This window comes from Tubulanus polymorphus, chromosome 7, assembly GCF_964204645.1.
Source record: "Tubulanus polymorphus chromosome 7, tnTubPoly1.2, whole genome shotgun sequence".
Classification (NCBI taxonomy): Eukaryota; Metazoa; Nemertea; class Palaeonemertea; order Tubulaniformes; family Tubulanidae; genus Tubulanus; species Tubulanus polymorphus.
The window spans coordinates 8,377,563-8,392,288 of record NC_134031.1 but is presented as its reverse complement, the minus strand read 5'-3'; the positions used below and the strand labels follow the sequence as shown (position 1 = coordinate 8,392,288).

The 14,726-nt window shown below is 38.0% G+C and overlaps 1 protein-coding gene across 1 annotated transcript; it reads right to left on the bottom strand.

Moving 5' to 3' along the window:
• Positions 1 to 5,052: 5,052 nt before the first annotated feature.
• Positions 5,053 to 6,954, bottom strand: LOC141909134 (uncharacterized). Its single transcript, XM_074799520.1, has 3 exons — positions 6,261 to 6,954; positions 5,592 to 6,155; positions 5,053 to 5,415 (listed from the first exon to the last, which is right to left on the bottom strand). The coding sequence occupies exons 1-3, from the start codon at positions 6,952 to 6,954 to the stop codon at positions 5,099 to 5,101; spliced, it is 1,575 nt and encodes a 524-aa protein (XP_074655621.1). The 3' UTR covers positions 5,053 to 5,098.
• Positions 6,955 to 14,726: the final 7,772 nt, after the last annotated feature.

The window sequence follows — 14,726 nt, the reverse complement described above, 5'->3', positions numbered from 1 at the left end:
CTTCCAGTATTTTGCCTCGGTGGAAGAGGTTTCTGCACAGTATTCTATGGAGGTACACAAATGACTGGCCGGCGTGCAGAATCTAATTGATGGCTTTCTGCCGATCAATCTAGTACCATCGCACATGGTTTCCAAAACAATCGGTGCAATCCTAAATTTTCTTTCGATACATTATCCTGGATTCACGATTTCATATTAGAATCCCGGACATTACTACCAAGCGCGAAACGTTCTCTACACCAGAACTGACAAGGCAGTAAGATACCAGGAGTCAGGCTGGTTTGAGGTGGCTCTCGACCTCGGTTCCGGGTTCTGGTAAGTGGACGGGAGGCCTCTTGGTCAATGGCCTGACCTGGTAAACCTGCACAAGCCACCTTTCTTGCACCATGTGTCTGATACGATTGCCGTGCGGTTGCGGAATCGCATCGGCCACATTCAAAATTCCCGCCAAAAAAAAGTTGTCACATCGTACTACATCGATATACTCACATCCTGTTAAATAATCATTCTTTAAGCATATGACTCTCGACTGGAAGAGGACACTTTTGGATCCTGCTACACACTCATCAAAAATACACCAGGTTAATAAACTATAGTTGAACCTGGTTAAAATAGGTTAACTACTAGTACGCCTGATGATGGCTAATAGGTTTTAGCCGATGCGTTGCGCAAATATGATTACTCTTATTTCTCGTTTTGGCTATATTTATTTTGGGATTTCTCGCGTTTATTCATTATACACATATATTGTGTTTTCTTCTCGTCTACACCAGGTTATCCTCCCCGAAATTAAACTCACCAAGGATTAATGGGAGAACGTAGCGCACGCAGACCGGGGCTTCCAGACAGATTTAAGAAGATTGCCGAAAAAGGGCACCAGAAAGTAAAACTCTTTGCCACCCAGGCGGATGCACTGGCTGCCCCACTGCTGAGCTCAAACTCCGAGCTCTTTATCCCTGGTGTCTCTCAATCGCAATTTCTTAGCTATCTATCACTTTTTCTAAGTATTTTTTCAACCATTGGTGTCGGTTACTTGCTTTGGACAAGGAGGGCAGGTGCTGCACTTAATCCCAGTGGCTTCTAGCGCCTTACCTACTGCACATGGCTTCCGAATAAACATAAACGAATGATTTAATTTCTTACCGCCATCACGAGCAGAGCTTCCATCGGCGAACTCATCCGATTCGGTTAATCCATTTGTAGGCCAGCCGTAGGCTGAGCCTTTTACTTGGAGCGAATTTAAATGACATGGTTTCCAGAACAAAGGCATTTTTACTGTGCAACTGAGCATATATTCAAACAAATCATTCATTAAAGCATTATCCATTCTCCAAACTCTACGTAGCTGAATATTGAAAGAGGGCCCCGTTAAAATTAGCTTTTTCGCGAATATCTTCACGTGAACCCGCGGTATCGTCTACCATTTTACTTCCGGGTTTTATTTTAAGATCTAAAATTGTATTTCAAGATCGATTTCTGTGAAAGCTTTAGTTGATTTGGTTTTTGGGAGGAATATTTTTATTGGCACTACAGAAAATATCATTGACCATTGTGCAAACTCCGGTAAAAATAGCTTTTTCTTAAATCGGATAGATGACCTTGATATGCTAATTAGCCATGTGCTCAAACTACAAATTCAATCAAATTTTATTCCGCAAAAAAGTATCATGTCCAATTCAATTTTACTTTATTGAACAAATAAAACATCAAATCCAATTCAATTTTGTTTTATCGAGCAAATTTCAGAAAATTCAATTCTATTCCGCATTAAAATCAATAAGACCAAGGGAAAAGATTTATCTGGGGTATTTGTTCCTGCCAGATCCAGTCGCTGTCTGTGCTACTTTTGTATTCTACGATTGTATTGTGTAAATTATTAGGTATTGACTCTGATCTGGGAGTGTATTTTGACAAATTTAACCCACAGAATGCATCATCATTTGCAATTTTATGAAAAGCTGACAGGCTGGGCATAGTGCCCCTTGGGGCTCTTGTTATTTTTCGAGGAATTCTCTGAACAGGTACAATCGAATACGCACTTTATCCTCCTGTTTTTAATTGGGTTTATCCTCATCCGATGCGCTATATCCATGAAAAGCGGTATGAGACCCTTGCTACGGCATCACCACAGGGACTGTTCGTTAGTTTTGAATTATCTTGACGACTGCATTAATATAGTCATACGTGAGTTGCCAAATTGCCCTCACGCCTACTTTATCAATGAGGTCCACAAGATAATTCTTATCATGGTCAGTTTGAAGTGGTTTCCTTATCTGATAACAGAATGGCATGAACACCACCTGTTGACCGTCAGATCGAATACACTTCGTGTAATAAAATTGAATAGACCCACGAGAATTTCGTGGATCCAATATTTTAGAGTTTCGAAAATTATTCAAGTTTTGATACCTACCTATACCTGGCGTACCAAAATGGTAGGATGATACCAGTACCCATATCGCATGCTGTTTGATATCGATGACTCTAGTCATGGTAGAAATTATATTTACATGTTTTTTCTTCAGGGTTTCGAATATTCTATTCATAAACGGGGAATGATTCGTAGCATAACGTCCGCTAAACATGGGTACGTAAAAAGGTTGTGTTTTTTTCTTGCTGCAAGTTATGTGCATATGTTTTCCTGGCTACGGGTGTTTCACTTCCAATTGGTTACGGTCCGGATGTATGGTAAGCCTTATGTATATGTCATTTACCACGTGGACTGGGGCGCCGGAACCAACGTTACGTACGATGTCACAGTCAGCATTAAGACGTCCTGTTGCTGCGAATCTCACCGAACACGCTAAACGTTCGTAAGCAATAACCGTCGAGATGATGATGTTCATGATGAAAATAGTACAATACCGAATTCCTATTGTATCGCAACACCTAAGATGGTCGAGATTAAGCTTTTTCAATGCAGATGGCACAGATGGCGGTGACGACACTCAATACCCAGTAAATTACCACAGTTAAACATAAGGCTAAACTTCCGCTTCCGTTTTCCATTTTTAAGTGTTACGTCTCTGCTGGGATAATACAATTTTGATCTTTGCGCAGTAACCTCTTTACTTTCCCACTGGAGAAGACTGACTCCAGACACAGAAAATTGGTCTGCGCGATTTTAATATAACTATCGAGGGGTTTGCGCCTCTCCCCTCCACAGAAAAAGAGGATGGCCCGTTGCGTCATTCCCCTGCGCAGGTTATAAATTTATTGTATGAAAAAAATATAATACTTCTAACTAGTGAACTTATTTCGGGAATAATTTTTTTGTTTATTTTGCCTATCATGTAATTGTTTGAGAAAGAGCAAGTGACCAGTTTATATGTATGTAGATTATTATCTATTTCACTTATTATCCTCAATATTATCACATAATCAATGTCTCAGTGGTGAACGACATATGAATTTATGTATTTACATTTCCGATAATGAAATGGAGCGATGTTTACTTAACGAATGTATCAATTAGTTTTACATATGGGTATCTATACTACCCTTGGTTGAGATAAGACAGGGTCAAAAGCCACGGTTGGAACTATAGTTTAGTTTAGTTTTGCAAGCGACACGTGGCAGTCTGTTATTTTTGTTTGGCTGCGTTCCTGGATCTGGCAACCGTTGGGATTTCAAATCTTACAACGGTCAGGTTCCATTCCTCGCAGGCTCAAGTGATTTTCAACATTTACATTCAGATTTGTTCGCTGTGCTTGCTACTGTCTAAATTTTAGTCGCGATTGGCTAGTTCCTGACTATTTAATGTTGTTAACCTATTTTAAGATGATGATACGTTCACTAAGTTTTATTTCTAATGCCTCGAGGTCGAGTCACCTGAAGGAGGGGCAACTGATATACTGAAGACGAGTGCTCAGGACACATGACCTGATCAATCAAAGTCCTATGAACTGGTCGTATGGTCAGTAATGATAACACAGATAATATGTCTAGCCCTCTGGCTGTTGTTTTAACTTGTCAGATGACGTGGTATTGATGGGTATAAAACCCAGAAACACACGTCTCTCGTTCTCTTTGGATCCTGTTCTCTCTCTGAGCTCTATATCTCTCTCAGTATTTACAATAAATCAAACTTTACATTATTATTACATCGTTTGTGTTTGGTGACCTTCTGAGCTGGTACCCAGTATCAATATCACAGAAAAATCGTGAATGGAAAGTAAACAGTGTGTAGAAATACAAATGTATAACAATAATTTATTACCTGATTTTCTGACAAAGACTTCAAATTGATAATAACGATGTTATGATATTCTTCCCAGGAGCGGCACCAGCCGTTTTGGATTTGGGCAAGAACCAAAATTTGACAAATTTAATTTTGGCTGTAGTCCTCGTGGATCCTCTTATAACCGAGAAAAAACATTAAATACTGTTTGAATCAGTTCTTCAGTATGAACCGAATTTCGGAAGAGACGAAACTTGCTTTGTACTCTGCGGAGCTGATGGATTAGGAGGTTAGCTCTCCGCCGTCGTCCGGCGTCCGTCCGTTTACGTATCCCCTATATTCGGGGCGGATCCAGTGGTTATTGGTGAACCCCTAAAAGCTACTGATCTACGGGATCTACTGTTCCAAGACAAGAGAGTAAAAATATACGTTGTATAAGCCTAGCGACCCACCACATTACCCCCATCTATAACCTGAGAATGCGTCTCAGTAAGCCAATTTCTAAAACTTCGCGGCCTTTTGAATACATCTACCCCTAGCAAAATTCGCCGGTCCGCTCCTGCCACTACTCCCACAGTTTTCATCAGATCAAGAGAAAAGTTGATGATCTGGAACCAATGCCTAAAGCAATATATAGAGCCGTTTTTTATTTGACCCCATGGAGTGCCCTAAGAGGCGGGGGCAATTATTTCTATGAATTGCTTTAAGTCCTACAGTTTTTATCGAATCACCAGACATTGTATGGATGTTTTATGGGCTAGCAGATTTGGTCCCTTAAGAGTACCTCTTAGACGCATAATTAGAATGGTGAAATAGAAAATATGCGGAGCTTTATCAACCGACAGGCTGCTTGTTAATTTTTAGCTCTAATATTGAAATATGTTATATACCGGGGTTATTCAAGAATTAAACTAAATCTCATGCAGAAACAAATGACTCTTTGAGTTGATCGGCTAAGCAATTTTTTCCCGTTTTCTTTAATGACGTAACCAGATCATCTACCTTTCCTCTACGATGGAGAAGTCGCCAGCGGTCAAGGCTTTTCTTTGCCTCCGTTTTCCAGTTGGCATCGTTGCGAGGACTGGCGTAGATAACATCTAATACTTCCACGTCATTGCGACGTTTTGGCATCGCTCGTTTAGGGAGGAATGGTAATTTCACGTACAGTTGTTTCCAGTCTTCGCCGATCTGTTCCGAAACGAAGTCACATGCTTTCGTCATTGTTTCGTCATTTTCTTAAAATAAAGATATCAAGGTATATTTTCAATCAATCTTTAAATCTTTAAACATACTAGTTTGATGCAAAATGCTAAAAATCTACATCCCGAAACATTCGAAATAAGAGAACAAGTTTTTTTCTCGTGTTTATGCAGTTGATTGTCTTATAGTATATAGACTAGATAATCCATACCTTTTGTTTGACTCCATCTTTTGCTGTAGTATATTTTTCTCAACGAGTCAGGTGAAAGCTTCAGGTCGTATAGTTTCGTTAGTTGATTCAGTTTTCGTCCATGGGTTTCGATTTCCATTTCGCGGTATCTGATATCGTCCATCAATTCTGCGGCCACTTTTTGTGCGTCTCGTTTTTCGGATTCGAGCTCAGTTATGTGTATTTCGTCTTCGTATATGGTTTCGGAGAGTTGTTTTCGCTCTTTGGTCAATCTAGTTGTCTGCCTCGTGTAGGCTTTATCGTTACCGTCTAGTTTTAGCAACCAGTCTTTAACAACTTCCATCTGTTTTTGATATTCTGGAATCGGTCCGAGGATACGAAAGTAGCTCTTCAATTCCGGATCACTGAAATGAGGTCGTTTTTCAAGCGCTTCCTTTTTAACTTTAAGTTTTTCAAATTCATCTTCCATTGTTAAAATTTCTTCCCGATTTCTCTCTTTGCTTTTTTCGATCGTTTCCAAACTGTGCTTGACCTTCATCTTTTGTCGTTTCTTCGGTTTGAGATCCTTAATCGCTTTTTCGAGAGCTGTCGATATTTTATGCAACTATTTATTCGCTTGTTCTAGTTTTTTATTTAACTGTGGTATTTTAGTCTTCTCTTTATCTCGAGCGCGTTGCTCGTATAGCATACTATCGTGGAGTTCTCTAACGTAATCGTGATCATGTTTAAGCCAGTCGCGGATAACATGGCAACATTTTTTTAAATCGCCGACTACCGAATCTATTAGATGGTAAATTGCCTTCGAATTCAAAAGGAAATTGATAAACGGTTTACTTTGATTGGACATGTCATCTATATGCCTTTTTATCTGATTCAAGTATTCGCCCAGTAGTATCCTCCATTCGGCTATGGATTGGTCGTATTCTTTCACGGGACTCAATTCGCATTCTTGTTCTAGTTCCTTCGAGAAACTAACGCAATACTTAAATAGATGATTTCGAATCGCGTTTGTTACATGTCGTTTGACGGCCGGTATTTCCTGGACGAATTTCGCATATCTCTCGCACAGATCATTTATCTTTTCGAATTCGTCTTTGCTTTCATGAATTCGATCAATCTTATTCTGTCTGCAAAGATTTTGGAAAGTTTCCACATCTATAAGCTCGGCTTCCTCGATTTCCCAATAAAGTAAAAGCTCTTGACACCACGCTTTGAATGCTTCTGACTCGCACCCTTCTTCCGATATACTCAAGTTTCGGCACCCATCTTCGTATTGTCTTAGTGCCTCATTGGAATCTTTTAATACATTCTGTATAATCTTATGTTCTTGTTCCAGGGATACGGGCAGTTTTTCCTTCCTCTTTAGTGGTTTTTTCCGCGGCATTTTGATTTTTACTCTGCGTGGTACAGTTGGAGGGTTACTACCATTTCTGTTATTCACGGACGTATATGAAATTAAAGGAATCAGATTATTGCATGTGTCTGTTGTAGTGTATGATCACAGGCTGTGTCGTCGCGTTGACTGTTTAGCATTTACATTATTTACCGATTAATCAGTAAAAGTGTATTTATGCTTTACTAATGTTTGTATCGAGCAGTGGAAGTCGTTTGATGTCCCCCACGAGTAATCATTGAAGCGCATTGCGTAAGGGAGCATCTCAAAATTTCGATAGCTTTTCCAATAAGAATAACTTTCGGTATGGGGTTGGGGTTGAAGACTCCTGCAGATTGATCACAACTGCCGAACTATCGATCAAAATGCATTACTATAGGATTTGAACATTAATCAAAAAGTATGTTTGTTCGAGAAACCATGCACTCTTTACGAGAAGTTTGCGAGGGCCTGTTTATTTGTTTAAAAAGTGTATTAAGAATTTGATAGGTCTTGCACATGAAATTTTCCAATTTTAGGCCACACAAAGAAATACCCTTGTTTCTCAAGAAAGTCAAATGCCGCCCGCATCATGAAAAAAGTCCCTAATAAAAATTAAAAGACAAATGCGCTCGTCCGCATCGACAAAGCATCAATCGTCTTTTTTTAAATTAAAATCAAAACCCGTTCGCCCGCATAGCTGAGCAGTGTACGACAGTGGTTTTTCTGCGGGCGTTTATATATGCTCATCCTCGACTGAATGGTTATCCACATTTACGGTGACAAAAACAGCGCTATGTTCGTTTCCTTTTACTTCATTTCGAGGAAGCGTGAAAATAGCGAAATGATTGTCTCAGTTTCGATCAAATGAGTCGATATGGTTTGATTTAAAGGTTTTGGGGAGCTACTTAATTCTAAATAAAGTTTTTTGCATATGTTTTACTTGCATTACTGGTATTTGTTGGGCATTGGTAAAAAATCTTCCCTCCCGCGTTTGTTCTATAAGTCTCAGGTTGAGCTTTTTATTTCAACGTTTTTATTTAAAAAAACAATAAAAATAAAATTCGCTTGCCCTCGTCACTTTTCAGAAAAAAAAATCTGATGAGAAACTAGGGTATTTCTTTGTGTGGCCTTATTTTCAATTAAAAGTGATCAAAATCGTGATACCTTCTTAGTGTGTGGTCTCTCATTAGAAAATCAATAGTTTCAACTTTTGCATGTGCCTGATCAAAGGGTGGGGTGGGGGTAAGAAAGAATTAGACAGTCATCCTAATTGACACAACGATTGAAATTTTGAGATGCTCCCTAAATGGTTTCTAGTATGTACAACATTTACTTATTTATACGTTTATATATAAGTAACGTCATTGAGCTTCTGAATATCATCATTTTGGTATCATAGGCCTAACTACGTTAAAAGCATGGGAATGGCGGTGTATGAAGGGGGCACCACGAAGATTGTCATGATCGGTACCGCATAGAAATTATTTCAGCCGCAAAAAACTGTAAAAGTTACAACATTGGGGGCCATGACAACTTCGCTGTACTGCAGAGATGTATGAAATCAAAAATTCACAAAGACTACTGTATAGTCTTTATGAATTTTTGTTGAAATCCGTGACATGCACATTTTCATTCAGATGTAGAAAACAATTTCAAGGAAAACAACATGGACTGCAGAATTTTACAGCGAAGATGCGTTTTATCCTAAGCAGTGTGATATCTTTTCTTTCATGATAGATGAAGGTACGTATTTATGAGCTACATGTGAAAGGAAAATTTGAAACCAATTTCTACCTACGTATATGGTGGTAATTTTTGGCCACCCCCAACATTTTTTGGTTCACAAAAATATTATCTGGCACAGCAATTGAATTAGGATTCCGACGCAACACATTGTGGAGGTGGCACCAGTACGAGGTAGCGAAAAACCTGCTAGAACTGCGTATGATGTCGGATGTTTACGACTAGAAAATAATACAATTCTATTAAGCGTGGTATGTGAAGTGTGAATATAAGTGGTTCTAAAAACGGTGTGTTGGGATCTATATATTAGCGTTAATGGGTTTTTATGTCGGATTTGACTTTTTCTTGGATCACGGCGGTTTCTCTCGTTGGATAAATGGTGAAAATTTACGGTCAATCGGAAGCCAATCGATCACATCAAAGCGACAAGCCAAAACTAGAATTCATACGCACGAAGCGACGAATAATCAGGCTAATTCACGCACATTTATATAAAAAATATATAACCACCCGATGTGAAAAATGCATATATGCATCATTTCCTGTTTTGACGCTGTCTGCCAGACGTCAGTTTATGCCCAAAATTTTATTTTCAAAACTTGATTTATCAAATTTAGGCAGCCAACGAAAATAAAAAAGCCGACCAGCCGCTTGCCAGTTCGGGCTGGATTGTTTACACGAACCGGAGAACCCAAACATAACATATTTGTTTATTCGGAATGTAGGAAAAAATGGTCAAGGAAAATATGGCCAGGACAAAATGGCCATGGAAAAAATGGCCAAGGTATTTGCCTAGGAAAAAATGGCCACGGAAAAAAAATTATAAGAACTACTGACGATGTTAATAAAACATTAGGCTTTCAATTTAATGACATCATTTATTTTTAATGGGGCTAAAAACAATTAAATCGGTATAATGAGTTCAGAAATTTGATGAACTCACATTTAATTTCATTACATATGAATATATCAAGAACTATCATGAAAGAACTATCGTGCAAGTGGGCAATGGATAAACTCAATAGTGATAAACTTACACTTAATAAATTAACTAAATTAATATTTCAAAACACATAAGTAAGCTATTAGGGCACAGCGTCAAAGGTAAATGCATTGAAATTGTGTGGTGACATGTCAAAATATCAATGCATTTGATTTCTTGTTAGTCAATGAAATGATAGTTAGTTTTCTATTTAATTTTCCTTGGCCTTTAATCTTCCTTGGCCTTTTTTCCGTGGCCATTTTTTCCTTGGCCATATTTCCCGTTCACCGATTATTATTCGACTGCCTATCCTACATATCTGTACATCGATTTCCGATTTCAAAATCAAACCCCCTGTTTTTCGATTCCGGCGGGTTCGGTGTTGTAAGGGACACGCGATATAAGTGAACGTAAACTAAAAAAGATTTTTGAATATTTATATATATATATATATATATATATATATATATATATATATATATATAAACATTTTCAAACCATTTCCATGCGACATACCTGTCGTTTTGCCGAAGTTTGTATCATGTCTTGGGATAAGAATTATTCCAAATGATTAACCCTATCATGGCGCACAACTTTTTCTTTCACGTCTTTATAGTTATTCACCGTTTTGCGCGTTACACTCGAACCGAAACCTCAGTAAGAAACTCATTCGAGTATAACGATCAATATATACTGACGATACACGCTCACTGTATATCGTCCATAAAGTAGATATATTTTCTTTTGCTAGTATTTAACTGCACTGTCAGTAATATGTCAATTGAAAATTTTAAACTGCCTGTAAAGACAGGTGTGTTCGAAAAATGTTTCACACAATCAGTCAGTTTTGAACTCTTAAACTATTCAAGACTGTGTTGAACTATTCAAGACTGTGTTGATTAAGGAATGATTGAACGTTTTAAACTCAATGTAAAACAATCGTCAGGTGTGAGGATTATCTTGAAGAGGGCTGCATTGGAATGAGAGTAATTGAGTAATATTGTATTTTTCTCCACGAAAATTATTTTGTGATGATTCCATGTTAATTCATGCCCCGCTACGTCTAGTGATAAGCTTGGATCCCAATGATACATGTACAAAGATATCCAAATAGCAGACATTTTCTGAAATGAATATCTGCGTACTATATATAGGATTAAATATTCCAGAGGTATTAACTGCTTTATCATTGTCAAATGGTACAGAACAAAACCTAAATGAATAATTGATCAATCTAATGTACTGAATATCCTGGAATTATCATATTTTCTATGTTGAATGTTTTTGTCATGTAACTTGTATGTATGAATGGGGCGTGAATGTGAGTGTGTGGGCGACTGGGCCTCTCAGGTAATAAGTTTATTTTAACTTCACCCTACTACATGATATTGTAATTTAATTCGTAAATAAAACATTATTATTATAATAAGAGTAAAAACAGGAAACACTGTACATGTATAGGTTTCATTTAGAATCACGAGCTTTCGTTACAGTGCATGGGGCTTTACCAGGTAAATGAGTTTAAATTACGTACAGCCTAAACTAATCCAACTTTGAGAGATTTGCAAGAGTTTCTACAGAAACGAGAAAAAGTTAATTGAAAACCACAGACGTCACTTTTCTATAAACTCATATAAAAACTTAACTACACGTTTACCTTAGCGTATTTATTATAAGATCAGAGCGCTTCCTTTCACCTTCACTCACTGGCACCGAGTGTGGCGCTTTGCGGTTGCCGGTGTTGCGCGGGGCAGAGATGTTTGCAGTATCTATGTGCGAAGGTATTTTCACTATTTAAATGGCTATGGATTGAATTACCTCACTGAATGAATAATATAATTGATCGTGTCTGTTAAATTTGAACATAAACTATATTTCTAACCCTAACCGCACAAAAGGCACTTTGTATGTCAACTGTCGATAAGAATACAAATTTTATATTGTCATTACAAAATAATCAAACAAATTGCATTTCCTTTTATTGAAAATCAGAATGATATGACCGGCCAATTATCTATTTACCGGCTCAATATACGATATTACAACGAAAAGGAAACAATTACCAGTCTTTTTCCTACAATACTTAATGCCTTTTTGACAACTTGGAGAACGGGTTTTTTCAACAAAAAATAGGAGGGTGAAAGGAGAAAAAAAGAGAACAGAAAATATTTTCAGGCCTTCTAGCCATTGGAGATGAAATCCAATGCGCGCTGATTCATTCCTGTGCAGATCACTTTGTAGCACGTCAGAAGCGCTCTCGTATAACAGTGGTATCAGGATGAAGACCATGAGATAAAAAAACAATATATAGAATGGTGTTATCATGGACGGATCAAGAAATTTTTGATAGGAGGGTTCGGGGACCTAAAACATCCGAGGCCTAGTTGTACACGCACGTATACTATGGTATGAATACAAGTGCCGTAGATCTGAGTATCAAGAGTGATTCTAAGACAAAATGACCGGCAATAATTTGCCACTGTATGGGTAACTTTCCGAACGTTCTGCTTTTTGGCAAAGACATCACCAGACAGGCCCTTAGGCAGGTTTTAGAGAGTGGGGGTTATTTGATATGAAAGGACGCTTTCTTGTTCCGTCTTATGCATGCAAATCACCCTTTTGCCTCAATGAAAGTGCCCTTTCATAGAATGTGTGCCCAAGGTAAAGAAGTGAAGGGGTTTAAATCAAACAAGTGAATCTCAGAAAAAGGGCATTCTATATTTTCTTAATTTCTATTATTGACTGGTTTAAAGCTGCAAATATATTGAACCTGAATATCAGCAAAACAACATATATGCTATTCAAACCACGGTCGTTTAAAGTTAATTTCGACGATATAGAACTAAAATTTGGAAATAACACAATAAAAAGGGTGAGTAGCTTTACTTTACTAGGACTTAATATTTTACGAGAACTTAACTTTTGAAGAGTATGTCCGAAGTATTATTTCAAAAATCAACAAAAACCTGCATTTAATTAGATGAATTAAATTTGTTCCTCAATGGATAAAGAAGATTTTCTATTTCAGTTTCGTCCATAGTCACTTAATGTATTGTCTGAATTTGTGGGCTCCACTCATAACAAAGACAAATTTAGACCACTTATTCAAATTACAGAAGCGAGCGCCATTCTACTTCCCGAGCACCATCTAATCCACTATTCAAATCTATGAAAATCTTGAAGCTGGCCGACTTGGTCAAACTTGAATTGGTTAAAACTGGCTATAGATATACTAAAACTAGCCTTCCTCGACCCATTCTTGCTATCCTTCAAAAAAACTCATTCAACCACAACTATAATACTAGACAAAGAGACTATCCGAGAGTTGCTGCCCATTCATCAAGTTTATATAATAGATCTTTTCTTGGAAAAATACCAATTATCTGGTAAACTCAAAATTTCTCAATCAAAAATGCTCCAACAGTCCACACTCTAATAAAGAGATTTAAGAAAATCACTTTTAATGACTATTGAACCCAAATCCAATTCTGGTCTTAAGACATTTAAAGCACAATTATTTAGTTAATGAATCAAACTGGTGTATCTAAAATGTCTACTGCGGACAGATTACTCCCATTTCGCGTTTCCATTTCACCCTCATTCTACCTAATTTAATTTGATTTTGATCTTTTTTTTCCGGGTGCTTGGATCCCTACGGAACACAGCCTCCATTGGCTTTTGGCAGCCGCGTATGTATGTAAATTGTTTATAATCTATATATCATTTATACTGCATATGTACATGGCGAAATGAATATTATCATTATGTGGCACTATCAGCCAAATGGGGGTTACCAGTAACCCCCTGTGCCTACGGGCCTGCTAGATGTGAAGTACCAACTCTGCATCCCTTTGTGGAGAAACCCATTCCCATTGGATTGCACTGTCGATGTAATCTACGAGCAATTATCTAAACTATGTTTAGATAATTTGCGTTTCGAACTTCCTTTTATTCCAATCAACACGCGGAACAATCAACTAATAGGACTTCTAGATCAACATCTACCTGAGTAAAAACTACTACCGGACTACAAAATGATATTTAACCTTGTAATATAGTTATTTCCAAGATCTCGATGTATTGAATTAGGCAGCGAACATAATTAACCCGAATCAGTTGCTTGCCGGCTGATCCCGTGCCGAGTGGGGGAGGGGGGTACGGGGTAGCGAAACTCACTAAAATTTACAAAGTGCCCTTCAAAAAGTCAGTGTAGAAAATATAGTCAAGATTTTTCGAAATTTGGAAACAATTTTCATGTTTTTTGTTGTGAAAATGAAACGCAATCCATTCTCAAATTATTTCATTCAGGTACCCGGGCACTTCATGTTTTAGATCTGCCATTTTTCAATAACATAGTGCCCCTTTTTATGGTAAAATGTGCCATTTTTCTTGAAATAGAACTGCCCCTCAAAAAATCTCGGTACGGGCCTGCGGCTAAGGCTGTATGGATGATTGTTTGAATGAACCGCTAAATTTCCTATTATGTACTTCGATTTAATCAATCGCCGATCACGCAACTATATCTGTACTTCGATTTCCGATTTCAAAATCAAACCCCCTGCTTCGCTCTTCGCTAAAACTAACTGCTTGCAAATCAATCCTTCTTCGTACTCCTAGTAGTTTAAAAGTGCCTAATGCTAGGTTGCATATATTCACTGTTGGAATAGAATGTTTCTTGATTCAGCCATGTTTTTAAGGAAAACTACATAGAAATCGTCAGTGCTCCATATTGATTTTTATGGGCGGTTAGCGGTCTGATGGAGCTCATTCGTATTATGACGTATTCTGACCTGGTGGAACTTGTTATCCGATAAATCGTTCGTTATACCAAAGTTCCAATGATAGGACAGAGAAATGCGTTGTATATACATCAAATGTAAACTAGGGTTCCAGGGACGCCATGCCCACTTGCAGTAGAATCCGAATCATTTGGAACCAACAAAATTCATCCGGTTGTGCGGGAACCAGTCCACCCAAGAAATCGTGGGCGATTTTATAGACCGATGAAGGGTTTGCGGTCAGGGTTCGTGTTGGCGTGAGCTCCAGCTGGCGACAA

Excerpts from the sequence above, each read along its gene's own strand:
- LOC141909134 (XM_074799520.1), bottom strand. The coding sequence starts at position 6,954 with ATGCCGCGGAAAAAACCACTAAAGAGGAAGGAAAAACTGCCCGTATCC. Across the intron at positions 6,156-6,260 it reads CGTTAGAGAACTCCACGATA|CTCTCGAAAAAGCGATTAAG; the intron begins GTATGCTATACG and ends AAATATCGACAG. Across the intron at positions 5,416-5,591 it reads AAGATGGAGTCAAACAAAAG|AAAATGACGAAACAATGACG; the intron begins GTATGGATTATC and ends CTTTATTTTAAG.